We start from the raw sequence: 24,688 nt of genomic DNA, 5'->3' as shown, positions 1-24,688 counted from the left end.
GGCATTGTTGGGCGTCAAACTGCTCTTGGACGGTTGGGAGAAGTTGCTCTTGGAGGACATTCTGGTACCATTCTTTATTCATGGCTGTGTTTTTAGGCAAGACTGTGAGTGAGCCGATTCCCTTGGCTGAGAAGCAACCCCACACATGAATGGCTTCAGGATGCTTTACAGTTGGCATGAGACAAGACTGGTGGTAGCGCTCACCTCTTCTTCTCCGAATAAGCTGTTTTCCAGATGTCCCAAACAATCGAAAAGGGGATTCATCAGAGAAAATGACTTTGCCCCAGTCCTCAGCAGCCCACTCCCTGTACCTTTTGCAGAATATCAGTCGGTCCCTGATGTTTTTTCTGGAGAGAAGTGGCTTCTTTGCTGCCCTCCTTGAAACCAGCCCTTGCTCAAAGAGTCTCCGCCTCACAGTGCGTGCAGAAGCACTCACACCAGCCTGCTGCCATTCCTGAGCAAGCTCGGCACTGCTGGTAGTCCGATCCCGCAGCTGAAACAGTTTTAAGATACGGTCCTGGCGCTTGCTGGTCTTTCTTGGGCGCCCTGGAGCCTTTTTGACAACAATGGAAGCTCTCTCCTTGAAGTTCTTGATGATGTGATAGATTGTTGACTGAGGTGCAATCTTTGTAGCTGTAATACTCTTCCCTGTTAGGCCATTTTTGTGCAGTGCAATGATGGCTGCACGTGTTTCTTTAGAGATAACCATGGTTAACTGAAGAGAAACAATGATACCAAGAACCAGCCTCCTTTTAAAGTGTCCAGTGATGTCATTCTTACTTAATCATGACTGATTGATCGCCAGCCCTGTCCTCATCAACACCCACACCTGTGTTAATGGATCAATCACTAAAACAATGTTAGCTGCTCCTTTTAAGGCAGGACTGCAATGATGTTGAAATGTGCTTTGGGGGTTAAAGTTCATTTTCTGAGCAAATATTGACTTTGCAAGTACAGTAATTGCTGTTAAGCTGATCACTCTTTGACATTCAGGAGTATATGCAAATTGCCATTACAAAAAATGAAGCAGTAAACTTTGGAAAAATTACTATTTGTCTCATTCTCAATACTTTTGGCCATGACTGTAGTCTCCTATGGAGACTATAGAAGCAAGCAAAATTGAAAAAAAATGGTTTTAAAAATATTAAAAAAATTTAAAAAATATAAAAGTTTAAATCACCCCCCTTTCGCCACATTCAAAATAAAATAATAAAAAAAAACACATACACATATTTGGTATTGCCGCGTTCAGAATCGCCCGATCTATCAATATAAAAAAAAATTAATCCGATCGGTAAACGGCGTAACGAGAAAAAAATTCTAAACGCCAGAATTACGTTTTCTTGGTAGCCGCAACATTGCAATAAAATGCAATAACGGGCGATCAAAACATCGGATCTACCACAAAATGGTATCAATAAAAACTTCAGCTCGGCGCGCAAAAAATAAGCCCTCACCCGGCCCCAGATCCCGAAAAATGGCGCCTTTTTTTTTTATTTATTTATTTTTTTAGCAAACTTTGGAATTTTTTTTCACCACTTAAATAAAAAAGAACCTATACATGTTTGGTGTCTACAACCTCGTAATGACCTGGAGAATAATAATGGCAGGTCAGTTTTAGCATTCAGTGAACAGGGTAAAAAAAACATCTGTGGTATTGAACTTTTTTTGCAATTTCACCGCACTTGGAATTTTTTTCCCGTTTTCCCGTACACGATATGGTAAAACCAGTAATGTCGTTCAAAAGTACAACTCGTCCGCAAAAAATAAGCCCTCACACGGCCATATTGACCAAAAAATAAAAACGCTATGGCTCTGGGAATAAGGGGAGCAAAAACTGAAAATGCAAAAACGGAAAATCCCAGGGTTGCGAAGGGGTTAAACCCCCAAATGAGGAATCCATTAACAACTTTCTCTCCAGTATTAATCTCTCTAAAATCAACCCATTAGACCTAGAATCTCTTAATCTTCCCTTCTCAACTGATGAAATTCTATCCACAATACAAAAACTCAAATCTATCAAGTCTCCTGGTCCTGACGGATTCAACAAGTATTATAAAACTTTTGCACCCTCCTTGCTCCTCATCTTGCAACAGTCTTTAATTTGGCCTCGGCTCAGAGCTCCATTCCAACAGAAATGCTGGAAGCTACAATCATTCTCATCTACTGTACAAATCTAACCTGACCAGGTTAAAAATTACAGATCGATGTATTTAATTAATTCTGACTTAAAAATATATACAAAGATATTAGCAAATAGATTAGAAACAATCTTACCCAAACTCATTAATAATGATCAGATAGGATTCATTGTGGGTCGTCAATCGACCAACGGTTCCAGTAGACGTCAAATATTCTAAATAAAATTAATACCTCTAACCTGTCATCCATCATCCTTTCCTTAGATGCCTTAAAAAGCCTTTGATAGACTAAATTGGAGATTCCTCAAACTTACCCTTTCCAAATTTGGGTTTAATAATAAAAGTCTGTCCTCTATTTTTGCACTCTATTCTTCCCCTAAGGCCAATCACCTTTCAAACCCCATTCAGATATCAAACGGCACTAGGCAGGGTTGCCCCCTATCTCCTCTACTATTTGCCCTCGCTCTTGAACCCTGAGCCCAATCTATAAGAGATAACCCTGCTATCAAGGGTATCCATACTCCTACTCGTCACTTCAAAATCAGACTTTTTGCAGATGATTTGATTCTCTCCTTAACTGACCCTGTTACCTCTAGAAAATATCTTTTAATTACTCTAAAAGTCTCTTCTGAAGTCTCACATTTTAAAATCAATTCTGACAAATCTCAAATTCTTCACTTTAATCTAAAAAGCTCTACCATCGACAACATCAAAAATGTATCCTCTTTCAACTGGGAAAAGAAGGAAATACCGTATGTGGGAATCTTTCTAACTAAAAATGTGAAATCCCTTATTCCTACAAACATGGATAATATTTCGAAAGCTATTTCTAATGGCCTAGTCTCTTAACACCTCCGAATTATCTTGGGTAGGTAGAGTAATGGTAGTCAAAACCTATATACTCCCTAAAATCTTCTATATCTTTAGGACTCTCCCCATTATCATTCCTATGTTCTCTCTCTCCAAGCTACAGAAATTACTAAACGATTTTATATGGAATCACAAAAAAATTAGAGTAGCTTCTAAGGTTCTGTATAAAAACAAACTTCATGGTGGATTGAGTCTGTCAAATCTTCACGCCTATTACCTCGCTAACTTAGTTAAAGTAACGGATGGTTTAACATCAAATCCACTCCTGCTTGGCTAGACCCAGAATTAGCTCATAACAATGACCAACCCTTGAGAAACTTTCTATTTAAACATTTGCTTAATCCAAATTCTCATGAACCAACCCACCCCATTCTACAAGCTACCATCTTCGCATGGAAAACACTGGCCAAACCTTTAAAAAAAAACAGACCAAATCAAAAACCTCTTCTTCCTGTCTGTCAATTTAATTCTTGATCAACATTCACTCCCTTCGTGGAATTCAGTTGGCCTCCAAAAAATAAAAGATATTTATAATGGCTCCAGTTTTATTCTCTTCAAAGATTTAAAAAAGAAACAATCAATGACTGATTTTTTATATTACACATCTCTGAAGGATAATATAAACACTATCCTATCTAACAAAGCTCCTCTATCTGAGGCCACATGTAACCTAATTAATGATGGGGATCACAAGGTCTTCTGGAGCACTAAATATCTTTACAATACTTTTAATGACAACCCTTATTTTTCCAAATTTTCCTACATGCACAAGTGGGAAACAGATCTAAACAAAATATTCACCCCAGAACAATGGGAGAATGCAATAGATTACTCCTATTCTTCAAATATCTCTATGCTCCTTCATGAGTCTTTCTTCAAAATTTTATCCAGATGGTACCTCAACCCTGTTAGACTAATTTTTCTAATGATGGTTTCTCTCTTTGTTGGAGAAACTGCGGTCAACCAGGCACACTTTTTCACATCTTTTGGAGCTGTCCCAAATTCAATCACTTTGGAACAAGGTTCTCTCTGATAACTAATTTATTCAACAATAATTTCCGAATTACTCCTCAAATGGCCCTCCTCTCTCTAGAATTAGAAAATTTTGAACCTTTTCAAAGACAACTTCTAATACACATATTTCTTGTTACCAAAAGCTCTATTGCCGCCCTTTGGAAGGATTCTCAACCTCCTAAACTTTGTGACATCATTGAAAAAATATCTCTCCATAGCTCATTAGAATCTAGATATGCCCTAATCAATAATTATTTTCCTAAATATCACAAAAAATGGAACTGCTGGACCTCAAAATTTCCTTGATTCTCTTTTCTTTGACATTGTAATTTGAATACTTCCCTTTTTTTTTAAATTGGTACTCTCATGCGTAATTTAAATATTGTTTATATATAGTATATACCGTATTTTTCGGATTATAAGATGCACTTTTTTCCTCCAAAATTTTGGAGGAAAGTGGGGGGTGCGTCTTATCGTCCGATATACATAAATACTGTGGCTGTGGGGGATGTGGGGGAAGCGACAGTGGCGAGAAGCGGTGCACAGGAGGCAGCAGCCGTCTGCTGCAACCTACACTGTGTACCCGCTACTAAAGAAAATGCATATTCACTGCTCCCCATGCCCATGGGCGTGGGGAGCAGTGAATTTTAATTTTCCTTAATAACCGGCACACTGCGCCCGCAGCGCGACTCCTGGTATGTATGGCACCCTTCATCCCTCTATGTATGGCACCCTTCATCCCTGTATGTATGCCCCCCCTCATCCAGGTATGCCAGGCACTGCCTGATCCCCGTCACACTGCATAGAAAAAAAATAAACTTTCATACTCACCACCTCTCTCCTCCAGCGCTGTGTTCCACTCTGTGCCGGAATAGTCACTGCTCCCCATGCCGGGACTGCATGCATGGGGAGCAGTGACCATTCATTCTCCCTAATAGCGCGCACACTGTGCTCCTGCTGTGCTTGGCGGTCAGTGTGCCCGCTATTAAAGGCCATGAATATTCACCACTCCCATGGGAGAATGAATGGTCACTGCTCCCCACGCACGCAGTCCCGGCGTGGGGAGCAGTGACTATTCCGACACAGAGTGGAACACAGCGCTGGAGGAGAGAGGAGGTGAATATGATTGTTTATTTTTTTTTCTGTGCAGCGTGACGGGGATCAGGGGATGCCAAGCATACAAGGACGAGGGGGCTATACATACAGGGATGAAGAGGGCCATGCATACAAGGATGAGGGGGGCCATGAAGGGGGCCATACATACCAGGATGAGGGGGGCTATACATACAGGGATGAAGAGTGGCATACATACCAGGAAGAGGAATGAAGGTACCATACATTCCAGGAAGAGGGATGAAGGTGCCATACATACCAGGATGGGTGTGAGGGGGGCCATGCATACCAGGATGGGGGATTGGGGTGCCATGAAAATCAGGATGAGGATGAGGGCCACGTATAACAGGAAGGAGGGGGCCATATATACCAGGATGGGGGATATTAACAGAATTGGGGGACATTACCCCTATAACAGTGTCAGCAGCAGACCCCCCCCCTAACAGGGAATCATGACCACATTTTTTGCTTACATTTTTTTTTCTATTTTTCTTCTCTAAAACCTAGGTGCGTCTTATGGTCCAAAAAATACGGTACCTAATGATATTTCTCAAATATCTTTTCTAATTTGTTCACTGCAATACTGCTCTTGTTACTATCTACTTTGTAACAAATTAAGTTCTCACTTTTTCCCTACCCTTCCCCCTCCTTTTTCCTTCTCCTATGGAAAATAAATACATTTCTCACCTCCCTTTTCTCCCCTCTTTATAATTCCCTTCCCTATGTTAAATTTAATAAATATCATTGGAAGAGGAAATTATACATTATATATATATATATATATATCTTCTTGACGATCAGTGAAAATCAAGAGTGTAAATACTCACTCAATGTAAAGTTGTTGTGCTTGAAAATACCCGCTCATCATGCTGCTCTCATTTTCCGGTTTTTTTTTCCACGTCTAATACAGTTACAATCTTCCATTACTATGGAAAAGCCATTCAATTTCTCCATATACTCCATTCTGTCAGTCTGTGAAAAATGACATTCATGTGTGATGCAGTTAAGTGCAGTCCAATTTTATTGACGGACCCATTAACTTGCATGGCCGAGCGCAATCTGATTTATGAATGCAAATCGTGCACTGGAGATCATTTTAGCTGAACATCCTATCATTATCCGCACTTCTTTAAAAAGTTGATTGGGGAAGGTAAAACTTATAATCAAAGTACGCTGTTCTTCTGAACAATGTCTTTAACGACCCATATTTCTCAGGCTTTCAAGGAGAAATGCATGTACAACATGTGCTGGCTTCACCCTTAAATAACGGCCACTTGATTCACACCTGTTTCTTCACAGAATGATTGACCTCACTAATTGAACTCCACACTGCTATTTTGAACACAAGCCCCTTTCAATTAATTATTCAAATACACAGACTCAAAAACATGCAGATCATGAATGATGAGTCTGTTGGTTTTCTTAGAATCTACTGCACCAACTGGTAAATTGTTTGACATGTGGTAATATAATTTATACCAAAAACAGTGATTAATCTGGTTAGTCATATTGGACTGCTATTATTTTGAACACAACTGTACATGAGGATGAGAAAGATGTCAGATATTTGCCCTCTTTATCAGTAGCACAGGAATGAGCTGAGTGTTCTTTATTATTATATAGGGCTTCATAAAAATGTTACTTTGTCACCAGATTTCAGAATATAAACTGTATACATTATTAAATAGGTCTCTTAGACCTTATGAGGCAGGTGTACTTATTAATAAAATCCAAGTAAGAATAACTTATCAATGATTGACAGCACCTCAGTGTCCTTCCTATTGCTGAAATTCTACACTGCTCAGTACAAACTACTGTACAGCTGTCAGGCTATGTAGTCCAATAAATTCTCACTCTTCAACTGGACACAACATTTGTTTTAATTTCAGGATAATACAGCCATTCTACCATGGATTGCCAATGTAAATACGCCAGTCTCATCAGGACTAACATATTTGTTTAACAATGTCTGCAGTTTGTGTTACATAATTTGATGACAGATCTGCTTTAAGTAACTACAAGTGACTAAACTATTCATGTCCTTCTGCTGTGTTTTTGATTTTAGTGTAGGGGCTTGCAAGACAATGAGGACCCTTGACGTGGCTTATGAGCTTGCGTATTTTTGGCCAAAATATCAGATTAAATTAAAAATCTCCACAATGTTCTGTTTTCTTCAAATAAATTTTTTATCTTACATTTATATATTTACTCATATATATTTTTATATATATATTAAAATTGCACATCTTTTTATAAAAACTTTTTTTTCCAAATAAACAACAAGGGAAAACACAATAAAAGAGAAAATGCAACATTAACACATGTCCATGTAGCAGAACACTGGGTTGGTTTAACAGCTGACCCTTCAGGGTGGAGGAACCTCCTGTTATAGGTGGGTTCTGAGATTAGGGGCACACGTCATGTGCCCTTCAGTAAATAAATGTCTTGAGCAAATTAGTCCAGGTAGATTAAAGTTGTGCATTTGACATTTGATCCACCTCCACAAAGGTGTTACATCATCGCCTGCAAAAATAAAGAGAAAGGAAAATCAAATCTAAAGTAGCAAAAATATGAAGTTTTTGTAAAATTAAAGTGGACCGGTCAACAGGATTTACACCTTGTATATGACAATTTATTTTTTTAACAAATGTCTTACTTTTGTCACTTATATAATTAACCCCCCCCCCCAAAAAAAAAAACTATACAACTTTGGTATCAATATAATCGTACTGACCTGTTAGTCGTTTTTACCGTGCAATGAACGTTGTAAAAACTAATTAACGTTGTAACGTTGTAAACCCAATAACGATGGCATAATCGCTGTTTTTTTTTGCCATTTGACAGCACTAATTTTGTTTCATTTTTCAGTACATCATATGGTAAAATGATTAGTGTCATTCAAAGCTAAACACTCAATCAAAATTAGGGTTTGTTTTATGCTGGACAATATCGATGGGGAAAAAAATGAAAGTGCAAAAACAGAAAATCGCCCATTCATAAAGGGTGTAGCAGAAAGATGGGTGAAGTTTGTAAAGAGGGAAATTATGGAGCCAAAGAGGTCTGTGTGTCAGACACTGCAAAGGTGAATCATAGATGGTAGAAGCTGCCATGGAGGTCTGGGCCACATGGAGAAAATGCAAAAGTCATCTGTGAGCCACTCAATATCATTGTTGCTTCTGCCTTAGAGTATGGTCCCGATTCATGAATGCACTTCAGTCACAATGATAGGTGCTCTGGAGTAAGATGCACCAAATTCATTAAGAAACATGCACCTCTTAATGAATTTTGAACATTTTACAACTGACGTGCGCCTCATCAGCAATGTTACTCAAGCCAGGGTCTGGCGTATATGTGTTGTATATGTTTATGCCACCTTTGTGGCACAAATTATGATTCATTTGATGGGTGGGCTACACCACGCACCAGCTATGCACGCTTTGTCAAAGCTTGCCAGGACTGGTGTAAATACGCTAAGAGGTGCAACATTTCTGCACAAGTTTGAGTTGTGAAAATCTTTTGCAACATTTCAAGAAGTGCTATGTTAGAAAACTGGCAAAATCGTTTTCATTTATCGGGATCTATGTCCAGACTGCAGTGTGGTGATACTCCGCAGTCCGTCTGTATGGTATCTATTCACTATATTCAGACGCCATGTGTTATTCACTTTCAGTGTTGTGGTAATTTTGCTATTCATGTAGTGTTGTTCTATTCTTTAACAGTATGGCTGTATTATTTAGTCACTGTACGGTGTTGTAGGGTGCTGTAAGACAGTATTATTTAGTCACGGTATGATGGTAATATTTAGTCGATGCATTATGATTTGCAGTTAAGACTATTCTGGGCATACATAGTTCAGATTCTGGTTCAGCATGGTGTGTCCTCTATTTCTCAAGAGAGCAGATATATCTTGAGGAACACAGTCCACACCACTTGACTCCAGAACCTTTTCTCAAGTAATACATGAGAAATGTATTCATAAAGTCAAATGCCACATTTTAGGGCATAATATGGTCTATAATTTATTACTTGAATAGCACATGGAATGAGGTTAAAATAGACCCAGGAGTAGTATGGCTCCCTTACTTTTGTTGGGAGCTGTTGTATGACCCCAGGAGGTGGGAGCTGGCAAATTCCAGATTCCAATCAAATGTTTCCAAGACTTTGTGGCACTCCACTCGGGTCTTCAGTCCAAGACCGAAAAGCTGCTCAACCTACAATGCAAGAGGTTTTTGTGAACATCTTACACACTGAAAATTGAATACAAGAGATCACATCCAGACAAGGGAATAATGGCACCCTCTGTAACAAGCCATGGTATGTTTGGAACAGGGAAATTAGATTGTGAACTCCACTGGGGAGAGGTACTGATGTGAGTGATGTTGCTAAACACGAAGTATCAGAAAAAAGTGTTTGAGGGTTCGCTCACACTAGCGTATAAAAAAAAAAAAAAAAAAATCAGTGCCATTCTCATCCAGGAGAGTGGGAAGATTTTTTTTCACTTGTCATCCGTGTGCTGTTAGTATGCAATCCGTTTTTTTACTCAGCAGCTATAAAACATTTACAGGGGCAGTTACAGTTTCGTTTGCTACACAATTGTAATGTATCTGTAAAAATTGAATGCCATACTGATAGTCCGTATGCATGTGATTTTTTTTCTCGCACTGTGTATTCAAAAATACAACATTTTACGCAAAAAATAAGTTCTCATATGGCTATATCAATAGAATAATAAAAAAGTAATGGTTCTTGGAAAATGAGGAAAAATAGATAACACAAAAATGGAAAATAGCCATGTCGGGAAGGGGTTAAAGAGGATATTTCACTAAATTTTTCATGCTGAACTGGACACAGGATGTCATACTGGCTGCAGAGCTGAAGAAAACAATTGTTTGTTTTTCTTTTTAATTTCGCCTCTCAATTACGGAGATATTAGCAAAGTATTTGATGCATTAACTAGTAGGTGTTATCAGATGTTTCACTGGGGGAGTGTACTTTTTCCTACTGTAAGATTTTGACCAATCATAAGCAGGCAGCAATACTCAGGCAAAAAAAAACACCACGCCCCACCATAGCTTCTGTGTGTGCGATGTATAATATCAGAACCCATGGCTAACACCTTTCAGATAAGGTCCCTCTGTGAGAAAGGGCAGCACATCTGAGTTTAGCTGTGTCACATTACAAACCCTTCTATCAGCTCTTCTCATCTCCTAGCACTGTCTGCTCTGCTGTACTGCCCCTTACATCTCCGAACTGGCAGTGTGTGGGGTAACAGTAATCAGACTTAAGTCTGTTGTGCTTAACTTGTAATCCCTCTGCAGTGAGATCAGAGCAGACTGTTATTACAGCTCACACAAGGGTAAGCCCACAACAGGCAGCTTACTTGTGTGTGAGATGTAATGACAGTCCTAATCTTACTGTAGAGTACAAGCTGCCTCAGCACATCAGACATAACAGTGATTATTGACACACTCAATAAAAAGGATGATAGAAGGTTTTGTAATGTGACACAGTTTAACTCAGCTGCAGGGCCCATCCCCCATACTGACTCAAGCAGGAGGTTGGACCAGGAGATCACAGCTGTCTGTCATACTTCCCAAAAAGAAAAACCTGCTCTAAGCTATGGTGGGGTGAGTGTTTTTCTTTCCTTTGAGTTTTGCGCCTGCTTATGATCAGCATCATAAAGGGAGAAGAAAGTTCACATCACCAGTGAAAACGGTCTGATAACCTTTTTTTTGTCAGTCCAAGTGAGTGTTAACTCATTAGGTGCCAATACTTTGTTAATATGGCCAATATATTTTATCCTAGAGGTTTCAGGTAATACCTTTAAGTACTGGATAGCTTTTTGGACATTCCAGCTATGGCTCTGCAGAGCTGTCTGGCATTCGTCTGTCGTCACACCATGTACCGTGTCCTGAACCTGAAAAAGGGAAAGATTACTGAAGCTATATCACGAAAAGATTTAATCACTTTCAAAATAAATAGATGTGCCAATGTATTTATCATCAGTTACCACTTACAGTGCTGTTCATCATTATTGGCACTTTTTTCATAGACTGGTACATTTCCATTTATTTCTGGAGATATTGTATAAAGTTATATCCTCAGGATTTTTTAATTAGTGGTGCAACATAATACAACAATAAAACATTGTTTCTCAACTTCCATGTTGCAATTTCATAAAAAAAAAAAACAGAATAAACAGCATGTGCAGCAATAAAGGCACTAATAATTAATACTTGGTTGCACACCCTTTGGCATTGATGACAGCCGCAAAAGGTTCTTGTAGCAATCTATAAGCTTCTTGCACTTCTCAGCTTGAATTTTCTCCCACTCTTCCTTTGCAGTTTGTTTAAGCTCTTGAATGTTTGCAGGGTTCTTTTTCCCAATGGAAGATTTCAGCTCACCTCAAAGATTTTCAATGGGATTGAGGTCAGGGCTCATTGCTGGCCATTTTAAAACAGTCCATTTTTTCTTTTTCAACCATTCCTGAGTACTTTTAGCTGTGTGCTTTGGGTCATTGTCTTGAAGGAGGACCCATGATCTTCTACTCAAACCAAGTTTTCTTACACTGGGTAGGACATTTCACTCTAAAATTTCTTGATAATTCTCAGATTTCATGATTCCTGTGATACGGTTAGGGCCTCCAGTACCGTACGAAGCAAAAGTAACCCCACGAAGCAAAAGCAACCCCACAGCATCATGGATCCTCCACCATGCTTAATTGTTAGTAAGGTGTTCTTTTCCTTATAAGCTTCATTGCACCGTCTGTAAACAAACTCTTGCTTTGCATTACCAAAAAGCTCTATTTTTGTTTCATCTGTCAGAACATTTTCTCAGAAGGATTGTGGTTTGTCAAGGTACTCTTTGGCAAAGATCAGTCATTCCTTTTTTATGTCTTTTCTTCAGCAATGGTTTCTTCCTTGGCCTTCGCCCACAAAGCTCGGCTTGGTTTAGTGTGCTGCATATGGTACTAGTTGAAACCACGACCCCAGACTGTTTCAGGTTGGCCTTCAGGTCTTTGGATGTTTGACGTGGTGTTTTTTCCACCATTCGCACCAACCTTTGAAAACACCTCTTGTCAATTTTCCTTTTTCCCCCACGTCCAGAGAGGTTCTTACGGTTCCATGATTGGTAAACTTCTTAATACCATTGCAATCTGTTGAAACTGGGATACCAATGTCTTTGGAGATGGCCTTATACAATTTGGAAGTCTTGTGTTTTCTAATAATAGCAGTTCTGAGGTCCTCAGACAATTTCTTTATCTTCACCATTGTGACAAAGGAATAGGGCCTACCATGTGTTTTTTAAAACACTGAAGTCATCATTCATTAGCTAATTCATATCACATGTGCACCGGCTATTAATCACTGGTGAATCTCTTTTGCGATTTACCACAGGCGATTCAAACTGTATTTCCATACTAAATTAATGTAAAGGGTGCCAATACAAGTGACAAAGCAACCTTTAGGTTTTTCTATTTTTCCCTCATATTGTTTTTTGCTTTAAATTATTGTTTATCATTTGCTTTTTTGTATTTAACACGAGTGCACTATACAAAAAAACTGTTTCAGTTGATTCATTTTTTTCAGCAGATATTCCATATTATGTACTTAAAATTCATGGGTGCCAATAACGATGAGCAGGACTTTATTAGGAGAGTCAAAATGTCTTTAAGCTTTGTGAATGACCTAACACTTAGTTCATAACTGTGGTTTGTTGTCTTTCAACTGACCTAAACAGATTGACAATTAACATCAGACTTCTAAACCATCACCCTTTAACCTCAAAAGAACAAGATTCATCTCATAAAAGCAGAACCAATGAAGAAAACTGATGTGATTATTTCTAATCATTTTTGTGCAAGTGATTTACTTTTTTTTTGGTACTACCAACCCCCCATCCAAGTGGATCATTTTTCTACCCCACTGTGGTTGAAGTGGAAAAATGCTTAAAGAGTAACCATTGTTTTAATTTTTATTTCATAAATCAATACTACATATGACAATAAGCAACTTTTGTAATATAACTAAACAGAGGAATTTGCTTCCTTCTCCTCCTGGACCAATCTTTCATTCTCAATGGTAAAATGTGTATTCAGTGATGACAGATCTTCACCACATTACTAAGAAGATGACAGTTGTGGCATTTAACATTCTATGGAGAATGAAGGGGGAAGAGCTGGAGGCAGACACAAATCTGCTACAAATTCACCAACTATCATCTCCAATCCCAGTAATGAGAAAATCTATATTTACTAAATTTTACCCATGAAATAAAAATTTTGAGATTGAAAGATCAGTCCAGATGGAGAAAAAAACAATTGTCTAAAAAGTTACAGTGCAAAGTCTCTGATTTTCACGTTTTATTTATTTTTATAAATCAATAGTATGACAATTACTCTTTAATAATAAAGTAGGAAACTTTGTTGTACATCTGTATTTGAAAATAAGGACAGAGACACACGGCTGTATAACTTGTGGGAGGATCGCATCGCACTGAATGGACTGGCCGGCACCTCTCCTGACATGAGCATGACAGCATGATGGATTTCCATGCATCTGACAAGCTCAGCTCAGGAGAGGTGCCAGCTAGAACCAGGTTTATGATGTGATCCTCGCACGAGAAATACAGCAGTGTCTCTGCCCTAAGGCTCATGTACCTGAAAAGACTGCTAAAAGGGCTGAAAGGGAACCTTTCACCAGTATAAGCAAGTTAAACTGGCCACATCGTGGAAGAGTAGCTGCAGAGATAAGTAAAACTTAGTGTTTATTTTTTCATTTTGTCCTCTCTAATGCAGAGATAGCTTATATAGTTTAGGTTTTAGTTCAACTGGCCGTTACGTGAGATTTGTCTCTGGGGAGTGTACTTCTTCCCCTGCATGAGGCTGACCAGTCATAAGCAGGCAGCAACACACAGAAGAAAAAAAATAAAAAAGAACATGCTCTCCTCTCTGATCTCTGCAACTACTATGTTGAGATACAGCATAGACAAATCTGTTTTAACACCCAGTTGAACTAGAACATAAATTATAACCGAAACGTTACAAGCTAATAACTTTACAACAAACAGAGAGGAGAAATTAAAAAATAAAAACTACATTTTACTCAGCTCGGCAGCCAATATTCCATTATGTGGTTAGTTTAACAAGATCAAACTGATCAAAGTTCCTTTTAAAGGGGTGTTACCATAAAGTAACTTTTTTTTATAAACCCTTCTGCTAACATAACTTTTTAGATATACAGTGTACTGTGCAAAACCTGAGCTAGCTCTCTATACCTTCCGTGTCACTTTTCTTCCCTCACTGTTCTGCATCTTTTCATTCAGTAAAATGGGCGATCCTGCATCAGCTATGACCACAGATTTAGCCTAGGAATCTACGCTTCTAAGCGTTCTACTTAGCCTGCCCTCCTGGCTCTCCCCTTTACACTTCTGTGCAGCTAACATTTGCCTATCCTGCCCACTTTCTGTGGCACTAAAAGCAGTACAGATGTGCAAGCTCTGGCTCCTTTTTACCCCCATTCCGTTCTTAGTGATGAAATTGTCCCCAGTAACCGTATCCTTTGCATGATCTGACATCAAATTGCTGTATCTCTCCCTCCATACATACATGCTCCTGCCCCTTGAAGTGCTAATTTTTACAGCTTTCCCCAGACACCAGCTCTTCAGTGAACTACTCCCTGTTTATTCTGTGGCAGAGGGATGATATAGATGTTGATTCTCAGGATGGTGCTAGGCCTTTCTCTCTTTCATAGGTAGGGAGCCCAGCGTCGCTCCTTCTGACAGCCTACTAAGCAGGGCTAATATATACATAAAACTTTGCATGCTCGTCCCGTTGAAGTGACAATTGGGAAAACACAAGTATGTTATAGAAGCACAGAAGATCCACTTATTTCTGAAGATACTGTTTTGTTTTTTTATAATAAACGATCAAGGGTGCCAATAATGGTGACCGCAGATGTATAACACACCGCAAGCACAACAGCATCTTAACACATTCCAACCCATGGCCATGCTGAAATAACATGTCCAGTTCCAGCCCAATCACTTTTGAAAACCCACTGCACTAACTTGATTTCAACCATTTTCTCTAACTTTAAACCCCCTAAAGGAATGTGACATTAGGGAAAAATAAATTTTAGATGACTCCTGAGATTTAGTAGTCTGTAAACATGGAGACACAAGTCTTCATTGAAACTGTAGACAAAAAATTGTAGGATATTTGGAATCAAGACCATTAGCAAAGTTGCTTAATTTTATTTTAGATATATTGGAGCAATAACAATGTACACAGAGCCTTTAACGGCCCCCATAAAGATCTTGCAAATGATTTAATATGTATGGCCTAATACGCCTATAAAACTTTGTATCTTGTACTTGAGTAAATTATTAACACACAGCGATCACATGTCAAAGTCCCATTGTCCTATTTATGTGTTTAGCATACAAGTTCTTTTCAGGTTCATTATGAATACAGACCTCCAGCATAAAGAATGGACAGCAGTGAAAGGTCTCACACGTCCGAGGTTCAGTGTTCTTCACTTCCAGATATCGTACAGTTCCGTATGTGTAAAACTGTCCTTACCATAATATCTACTAATCACACCAATTAATCTTCTTTTGTATCAGTAGCTATTGGATATACTTCACTATTGCTTCATCTGTATTATGGTCTAAGGGGGAACATTTCTCCTTGTGGAGAGCCTGTATCGAGCTGAAGAATCACATTACACAGGGCTGGCTGTAGTACTGGATAGGAACCTTATAAGACAGAGCAGGACAGTGCGTCTCGTCGTGCACAGAAATGATCAGCCTTGCAGCATGCACAGAGGATGTTTCATGATGATATTTAGCAGCAGAAACTGCTAATTTATTTAGAAAAAACATTAATGTGTACATCCCAATATTATAATCATTTATGAAATAATCATAAGTACACTTTAATCTTGACATACAGTACCGTGCATCTACCTTTCCTTTCCCGCTCAATTGTAAAGTGCTGCTGAATATGTTGGTGCTATATAAATAAACATATTATTATTTCCAGATACTATAAGTTTTGCATTTACACAACAGCATATTGTTAGGTAATTAGAGGAAACTCACCTGTCGGATTATATCTGAGGGCCTGAAGTTATCTGGGCCGTCGTAAACAATTTTTTGCAAGCTACAAGAGGTCTTCACATTACATTTGGATGAACAGTTGCTGTTGTTAGATGAAAAGTTTGCTTTACTGTCCGCATGCTGCATCATTGGCCTTACAGTGGCTGTAGTGATGCTTCTGCTCACCGATGTCTCCTCTGGACTTGGCGCTTCTTTTAAAAATTTACCAAATCTGTCCAAGTATGATGGTCTCTCAGGCAAAAGGTAGTAATGAGTATTGCTAACCTTCTTACCATCTTTTACGATAGGCAAGATGCAAGGACCCTTGGGAATGTCCTTACCCTGTGCTTGTATAACTTTTGGGGTGGCATATTTAGGGTCTGAAGCAAAGCTTTGAGTGGTGGGCATAGGTTTTCCTGGAGAAGTAGAAAGTCCAACGCACATGGGAGAACAGAGGTTTGATCTCTGTTGTGGAGAACCCACATGGAAAGCCATAGGGCTAGGAGTCCTAGATGATGGCTGGGACAATGGGTCCCGTGGTGGTAGTAAGGGTGCTCGCCCAACATCCTCTGCCCCAAAAGCAGGAGACAGCTCTCCAGACAAACGTTCTTGCTCATTGCGTCTGATTGGTCTGGGGGGGATGGGAATGCGTGGTGGTATTTGTGGTTTGTCCTCTAAAAGTGTTACATTTATATTCGCAACAGATGAGCTTGGGCTAGGAGTTGATGCAAGCGAGGAGGAGAGAGGAACATTGAGCTTCTTCATGCATTCTTGCTGCAGCTCCTCAAATAGTTCAGATGTTTGAGAAAAGGTGGACTGTTTCATATCCTTTGAAGGCAGGAACAGATTGTCCTCTATTCTAATCCTAACTTGGCCTCTCTCATTTTCTTGTACATAACCATAGTTGGTTTCTCCTTTGTCTCTAGCCTTCTGAAGTAGGTTTATCGTTACTTTTTCTCTGTTTTCCAAAACTTCAGGGCTATTTATAGAGGATACTTCAAAATCATCATCATCTTGTGCCACCTCATCATAAGCTGGTGGAGCAGGAAGCGGTTTTGTATCCCAGTCCACTACAGGCGTTGGATGAAGAGGACGAGGAAGTGAGCGTGAGGGACTTTGGGGAGGAGTTTTATCAAGCAATGAAAAGGCATCCATAGCCAATTTAGCTAAAGAAGGAGCAGTTTTTTCAGCTATAGGAGAGACAAAGCCTGGGCTTAGTGGACTAGTATCTTCTCCAAAGTCTATCAAGGCCACGTCTCCTAAAGAGAAGCTGCAACTTTTAATTCCAAGAAGGTGCCGGTCAGTCACTTTGGTACCAGCTACCCTTGCAGAAGGTTTAACCAATTTAAGTCCTTTGGTTGTGGTCTTCTTGAGGGAAAGCTTCTTGATTCCAGATGACAGAGAGTCGCCTTCACCGTTGACAGGATGATAAGTTGGTCCTAAGATGGTAAGTACAGGAAGAAATTTACTTCTAGGAGAACTTCATGCACATAATATTCAGAAATGCACAAGAGATTTACTTCACTCAGATAGCACATCACCCAAGCGACTGTATATTATGGACACACTTTTTAGCAAGAAAAAAAAATCTTGTGTGTGCATGTTATAGTTCAGAGAAGGCTTCATATGTCTGAGGAGGCTGACACAACGTCCTTCCCGAACAGTGATTGGACTATGTAGTGGCATCTCTTTCCTCCTGCCCAACACTGATCTATCGGATCAGTGCAGGGAAAAAGAGAAAGCTACCATGAATGCTGAAAGTTCTAGCTAGCTGAATGACTTGTCAGATCAAGTGATTAGTCACATGTCATAAGTCTGGAAGAACTTCAGTATGTAATAGTGTATACACAGTATGTGTGTGTCTGTGGGATTAATAATGTAGCACAGCTGTGTGTATTGATGTAGCAGAGCTGTTTGTATATACAGCAGAGCTGAGTGTGCATGTACTGTGCATGCAGCAGTGATGTGTATGGATATGAGCTGCATAAAAAGTACATAATGTGTGCGCTGTATGTGTATAATACACACGTTGCAGATAAACACCAACAATGGATCTTTTATCTACCTATTCTCTATACCCCAGTGCATTAAAACTGCATTGAAATATTAACCCCCTCCACTTCTGTACACCACTAGGGATGTTTTAATCCATAATAAACAAATTTTCCCCCATTTTCTGCTACCTAAACCTGGGGTGTGTCTAATAGCAAAGTAATTTCTATAGTCCACTGTAGGAAAGCCAGTGAGGCTAAGGTTATATCCTAGCTCTACAGCAGTGTTTCCCAAACTCCAGTCCTCACGGCCCCCAAAATGTCATGTTCTGAAGATTTACTTAGTATTGCACAGGGGACGGAAGTATCCTCAAGGCATCAGGAATTCTCTCACCTGTGTAACACTATGGAAATCCTGAAAATAACACCTGTTGGGGGTCGTGAGGACTGGAGTTTGGGAAACACTTCTCTACAGCCTCTTATTTGCACCTGGCTGGCTTTGCATATAACCAGGCTAGCTGTTCACCTTATTCAGCTAGGAGAAGCTGACCAGAGTGGAATTTTGTTGGGGCTTAAGAGAAAAGCTAGAATCTCTATGACAAGAGTCTGCACAGGCTGTAAGCATCAAACTGCAAGTATCAGTGGTTGCTATGGACAATAAATGTTTTGTTTGACAGAGCTGGGACTAGCTCAACCATGTATGAGTAGCCAGGGTCTGTTCTGTTTAGTTAGCACCTGGACAAGGCTACCTTATACCTACCTGAAAGCATGATTCCCTACACCACACAATATCACATAATAAGGTATATTGATCTAGCATATTTTGTATATTTTAGACTATTTAACTTTCATTCAAGTGGAAACTGCTATTCAATATAAAAACATTTATCTTCTGTCCATTTTAAATCAATAAAACTGGGGAGACGTTCCCTCATCTGTCCAACACTGCAATGACAAGTCTGAATTGACCATTAGTTGAGCATGTGTACCCTGCTGCATTCAGAGTCTTAGAAAGGGACAGAGACAGCCAAGTGCAGCACAGCAGACCCCCACCGTCCTAACATTTATCATCGGTGCAAAGCATTTATCATCGGTTATTATTATTGACATCTGGAAAGGCATTTTCTGCCTTATGTTTTTCTCATTACTTTCGAAAGGTGGCTAGAAACTGGTGTAAATTACGCTGTGTAATCTACTCCTGCTTGTAGCATTTGGTTTTCTAAAACAGAACAGGTGAACATGTGTCTTCTTATAATTTATTTGTGAAATGCAACAAATCATTTATTACCATACTCTGGAGTAAGGCCAGCAAATTAAACTACGGTCCTAGTACATTCAATGGCCAGTGTGTTTTAATACATCTGGAGTTTTTTTATGTGTTTTTATCAATGTAAGTCAAATGATTCATATATTATCTAAGTTGTAATGTCACACACCTAACAAAAAAAACTGCTGCCAATGAAGAAATGCACATTAATGTGGTTGTAACACACAAAAAAAACCAATAAAAATGTATTTAAAGATTCATATAGGGGACTTAGCCCCTATAAAAATCAGATCTGTATTGCAGATTTTAGCTATTAAGTTTATTAATGTCTAACTGAGGGAACTTTGGTGCGCCCTCAACATGACCAAAGGTTCGATACGCCGTTCCACCCCCTCAATCACCATCCTCTAAATCCCCAGCCCTGCACATGCTGACACTGCAGGGGCGAACATATCCATCATTCTTTTTGGGGTGAAACAATAAATTTATTTAAAATAAAAAAAAAAACACGTACTGTAATCTTGGGGCAAAACATGACAGAGACAGGGGCAACATCCTTCAGAAAAAGTGGTCTTTCTATGATACCAGGCAAATGCATTTAAATATGTCCCTTAACATGCATTAAATTACTATTCCTTGTTCAATAAGTAAGCTTTTATTACAAAAGGTTCATAAAATCGAAAAACAGGCCAGAGGCAGACGTGCTGTGCACATTCCAGTATTACATATCGTGTAAATATTTTTAAGGTTAAATCATCAGAAAATGACCCATTGTTTAAAGAGTTTTTTGCATTTCTTTTTCAATATCGCAATCTTTATTTAAAAACAAAATTTGTAATGTTGCACTGTTCACATTGACCCCTGGACTATTTTAGACTCTCACTTCTTGTCCATTGAAGTGTATCAATGGGCTCATTATCATCAGAGGCAGGACTACAATGATTGATGACCTATCTATACACCGCTGATAACACAAGATTCACCAATCACAATAAGCAATGCCACAGATGACCCCGTTACCCCTCACTTAACAATGCCATCTGCACATGCTCATTAGATGCTTCAGTACAAAAGATAAGGTCTGAGTCAGTCTATTTCTGCTAATCTGCATGTGAATTTCCTGAAAGGACTAAAATAGCCCCAGTGGCCAATGGGAAAATTACAGGATAACAATTTTTTTTTATACAGAATGTAATAAAAGACAAAAAAAATACTGCCAAAAATGTATAAAAAATACATTCATTTAACACAATTGATTCAAACAACAAGTCATTTTCTGATAACATATTCCCTTTAGGAGCAAAATCTAATTGATCGTGAAGAGGGCTGCAAACAGAAAAATAGACAACTTTACTTTATTCTTTTCACATTTAAAAGTTAATAAGGCAATGCTTTTGCATTTATTATATGTATATAAAAGGTTAACATGTATCAAATCACTAATTAAACTGCACACGGGTTAGGGCAACGTGAGCACAGGGTTAATCCATAGATCGTATGCGCTGTACCTTGAGAGAGAGAGAGTACAAGGGTACAGAGCGGGCAGGAGCAAGGTGCACTGAAGAGGGAGGGATGACACTTACTCTGAACCAGGGCAGCAGGCTGAGGAGGGCGAGGCGGAGGCTCCCCTGAGAGAAGAAAGGCCATGAAGCATTGAAAAAAAGCCAGTAACTGATTCAGTGATTGATTTACATGAGGCACAATCATGCAAATTAAAATTATTTCTGAAAGCAGCATGACACAGGGACCATATTAGAGATATGATCAAATCAAACAGAAAAGTGAATTATGGCAAAGAAAAGTAACAGCAAGCAGTAGTTATGAAAGAATAACGAACATAGAAACGGGATATATTGGTTAAAATTAGGCCCTCTTTCACACATCCAATTTTACATGTTTTTTCCTAATGGTGTAGTTTTACAGAAAAAAAAAGGGTTTATGTTAAAAAGGCGAAGTAGAAATGAAGCTTAGAGGTGACCTTTACACACCTCTCTGTGGTCTCTTTGGTGGTAAAATACACAGTGAATTTCAGCTGCTAACAAGTGTTTAATGCCCTATTTGGGTCACCTGCCATCATGGGGATTTTTTTTTATGTAAAACACCACTGTAATTTTTGATGCAGACTTTTGAGCCAAAGACAGAAGTAGATTCATTTATATTTCTCACTGCTTCTGAATCCACTTGCTTTTGGCTAAAACAAAAAGATAAAAAATGTAGAAATATTTAGTGGTTTACATATTGTGTATTGTATTTGGTTTTACAAAAGTGCTATGTTGCCAGATGCAAACTGTGAGGTCGAGTTCTCCACCACTCTCTCCTTCCCGCTAATCACTCCATCAGGACTGGTTTGGAATACCCAAAAAAACAGTATTCAGATCTTTCTCAGACACAGCCATTGACTTCATTGAGGCAAAAGGTATCCAAACTATGGAACTTTGGACTCAGGTTGGTCTCCTTACTGGCAATGTCTGTGGTTTAGCTGGACACAATACTGTGTCTACACTATCGTGTCTGGCTAAAAAGATGGATATGCTTATAGCATATCCACGTCTGATAGATGGGATTTTCATCTAGCTCAGAAACAGGGCTCCATCTGTGAAAACAGAAGTTGGCCATCAAGTGCTGATCTCTCCACTCACTTTACTGGGTATTCGGAAAATAGCTGAGCAATAGTCATGCACAGGTCTCGGAGGTAGGACCTGCATCTATCATTTATGGTTAACCCTCTTTTACAGAGCTGGATCATGTTTTGGCAAAATGCCAAAGAAGGCGGCATCTTTTTTTCCTAGGAAATGCTGGGGATAACATACAGCATATACATAAAGCAATCCAGACAACATAAAGCGTATGCATAAAAGAACTTATGCAATTAATGAACCAACCCTTTATGCTCTGTTTCTTAATTTTTTTACTAAAGCCCTTTAATAACTTGCTTCTTTGCCAGGTTAGTCTGTCCTTAAGTGCCTACAACTACAGTTCCGACTCTAGATCTTATACGAAGGCAGCTATTATCAGTATGTTGTGTGGGTATAAATCACCTCCCATAGTAATCTCCACATTAGCACTTGATTAGCATTTGTGTGGGCATCTACAGTATGTGCAGAATGATTTTCTGAACCAGCAGAACAAAGAGCAGAAATAGTCACACAGACACAGTAGAGGACATTGGGGGAGATTTGTAAATATCACTACAAAATAAATGAAGGTAAAAATCACACAAATTATGTCAAATTTATTAAAAAGATGCAAAAGGCAGGATAACTCTTTAGCACCTTGCTGAATACATGGGACACTGCTCCTTTCCTTATGGCTGGTGTACTTTACTCAGATATTTTGTGCAAACTATATGAATATCACTTAGCAGATTTGTTACTCTTACCCAAACCCCTCTTCCAGACACGCTTCAAAAGCTGTCTAGAGCGGCTCAAAAAAGCATTTAAAACTAGTAATATATTGGGGCACGATATGTACTCTTCATTTTAGCACTATTTCTGCTAACTTTGCTTAAAAAAAAATCTCAACAATTCCGCCTGCAAGTTGAACAACCTGGCAAAAAGAAGATATTAAAGAAATTATCATTTTTCCTTATTGTAAAAGTGTGGAGCAGACACAGATTGACAATTAACACATTCGCTTTTGAACAAGCATGCTGAAAATATGGATCTATGGAAGAAAAACTACTTACTCTTTGCCCTCCCTGGAAGCTGAGTTGGTTTAGGTGTTCCTTGATCCAGTCCTAGAATGTCAGGGGGATCCATGGGATTTCCCAAGTACAGCCTGCGGAGGGAAGCATACAACAGAAATCATAGGCATAAAAGCAACTAAACGTATCACAATATGATAAAAGACAAATTTATCCTCTGAGCAAAATGGAATGGATTAGTTTGAAATGCTATGTAAAAAGCAAAAAAAAAAAATCCCTTTTACTGTTTTTTTTACCAGAATAGTATGCATCTTATAATTTCTGGCCTCAAAATTGTTTGCTACATGACTGAATATTTACTCTGTTATATTATACAAAAAAAAACAAACAATTTTTACAACATGTTTCTGTGTCTAGACAATACATTCTCATTATAGCATCTCCTGGCGTTCTGCTGATTCCTCTAACTGCACATCCAGAGAAGAGCTACCAGGGTGGTGAGCAGACTGCAAACTATGTCCAACGAGGAACGGTTAAAGGATCTGGGAATGTTTCGCTTGCAAAAAGAAGGCTAAGAGGAGACTTAATAGCTGTCTACAAATATCTGAAAGGATGTCACACTGTAGAGGGATCATCCTTATTCTCATTTGCACATGGAAACATGAGAAGCAACGGAATGAATCTGAATGGGAGAAAATACAGATTAGATATTAGAAAAAACTTTTTGACAGTGAGGATGATCAATGAGTGAACCAGGCTGCCACGAGAGGTGGTGAGTTCTCCTTCAATGGAAGTCTTCATACAGAAGCAGGACAGACATCTGTCTGAGATGGTTTAGTGAATCCTGCATTGAGCAGGGGGTTGGACCAGATGACCCTGGAGGTCCCTTCCAACATTGAAATTATATATCCATCCAACGCGTCCAGTGCTGGCGAAAAATGACTGCTGATTCTTAGTGACTGGCAGGAATCAGTCCACTGTCTGTGTACAAGTGGACCACAGCTGAGGGACTGACCTGCTAGACATGAATGACCACAGGCAGTGAACAAATTAGGTGGACGTTATTAGAATATGGAGTCTTTCAGATGTCTATGATAAACGGTCTGATGTCTGATCGCAAAGCATGGACCAGCTGCACATCTCCTGCCTCGAGCGACACAGCTTCATAGAAATATATAAAGCTATCACGCTGGGATCAGGAGATGTGCAGCCAGTCCCTGCGTTGTGATCAGACATCAGACCGTTTATCATAGACATCTGAAAGAGCCCTACATAAAAGACGAGCAAAACTCAGAACGGCAACTCTCCTCAAGATAAAAAAAAGCCCTCATACAGCTATGTCAATGGAAAAATAAAAATAGTTGTGGCTTTTGGAAGAAGGTTAGGGAAAAACAAAATCAGGCATGGCAGATAGGGGTTAAAGGCTACATGCACTTTTGCAATCATTTTATTTAGCTGAAAGACATTGACAAAAATGAAAAAAAAAGCAAGCAGCTTTAAAATATATTTTTATTTTAGTATTTCCCAAAGTAGTTAGTACACAGATTAT

The 24,688-nt window shown here is 39.0% G+C and overlaps 1 protein-coding gene across 8 annotated transcripts in view; it reads right to left on the bottom strand.

Moving 5' to 3' along the window:
- Nucleotides 1-6,587: 6,587 nt before the first annotated feature.
- The window catches only part of TNK2 (tyrosine kinase non receptor 2), a 191,398-nt gene continuing 173,297 nt past the window's right edge, over nucleotides 6,588-24,688 (bottom strand). For 6 of the 8 annotated variants that reach the window (XM_073675216.1, XM_073675217.1, XM_073675214.1 and 3 more), the window contains 6 exons: nucleotides 23,182-23,273; nucleotides 21,005-21,124; nucleotides 16,242-17,677; nucleotides 10,960-11,055; nucleotides 9,222-9,349; nucleotides 6,588-7,661 (listed from right to left, as the gene is read on the bottom strand). In XM_073675216.1, coding sequence (XP_073531317.1) covers nucleotides 7,655-7,661; nucleotides 9,222-9,349; nucleotides 10,960-11,055; nucleotides 16,242-17,677; nucleotides 21,005-21,124; nucleotides 23,182-23,273 — 1,879 coding nt within the window. In that variant the 3' untranslated portion in view covers nucleotides 6,588-7,654. The remainder of the gene's footprint in view (nucleotides 7,662-9,221; nucleotides 9,350-10,959; nucleotides 11,056-16,241; nucleotides 17,678-21,004; nucleotides 21,125-23,181; nucleotides 23,274-24,688) is intronic. The other 2 variants (XM_073675212.1, XM_073675213.1) reach the window with 2 other exon arrangements.

Source organism: Phyllobates terribilis, unplaced genomic scaffold, assembly GCF_046119375.1.
Source record: "Phyllobates terribilis strain yellow unplaced genomic scaffold, ASM4611937v1 Scaffold_3__8_contigs__length_932513732, whole genome shotgun sequence".
Lineage (NCBI taxonomy): Eukaryota > Metazoa > Chordata > Amphibia > Anura > Dendrobatidae > Phyllobates > Phyllobates terribilis.
The sequence above is the reverse complement of the archived record's forward strand: the minus strand, read 5'-3'. Positions and strand labels throughout refer to the sequence as shown.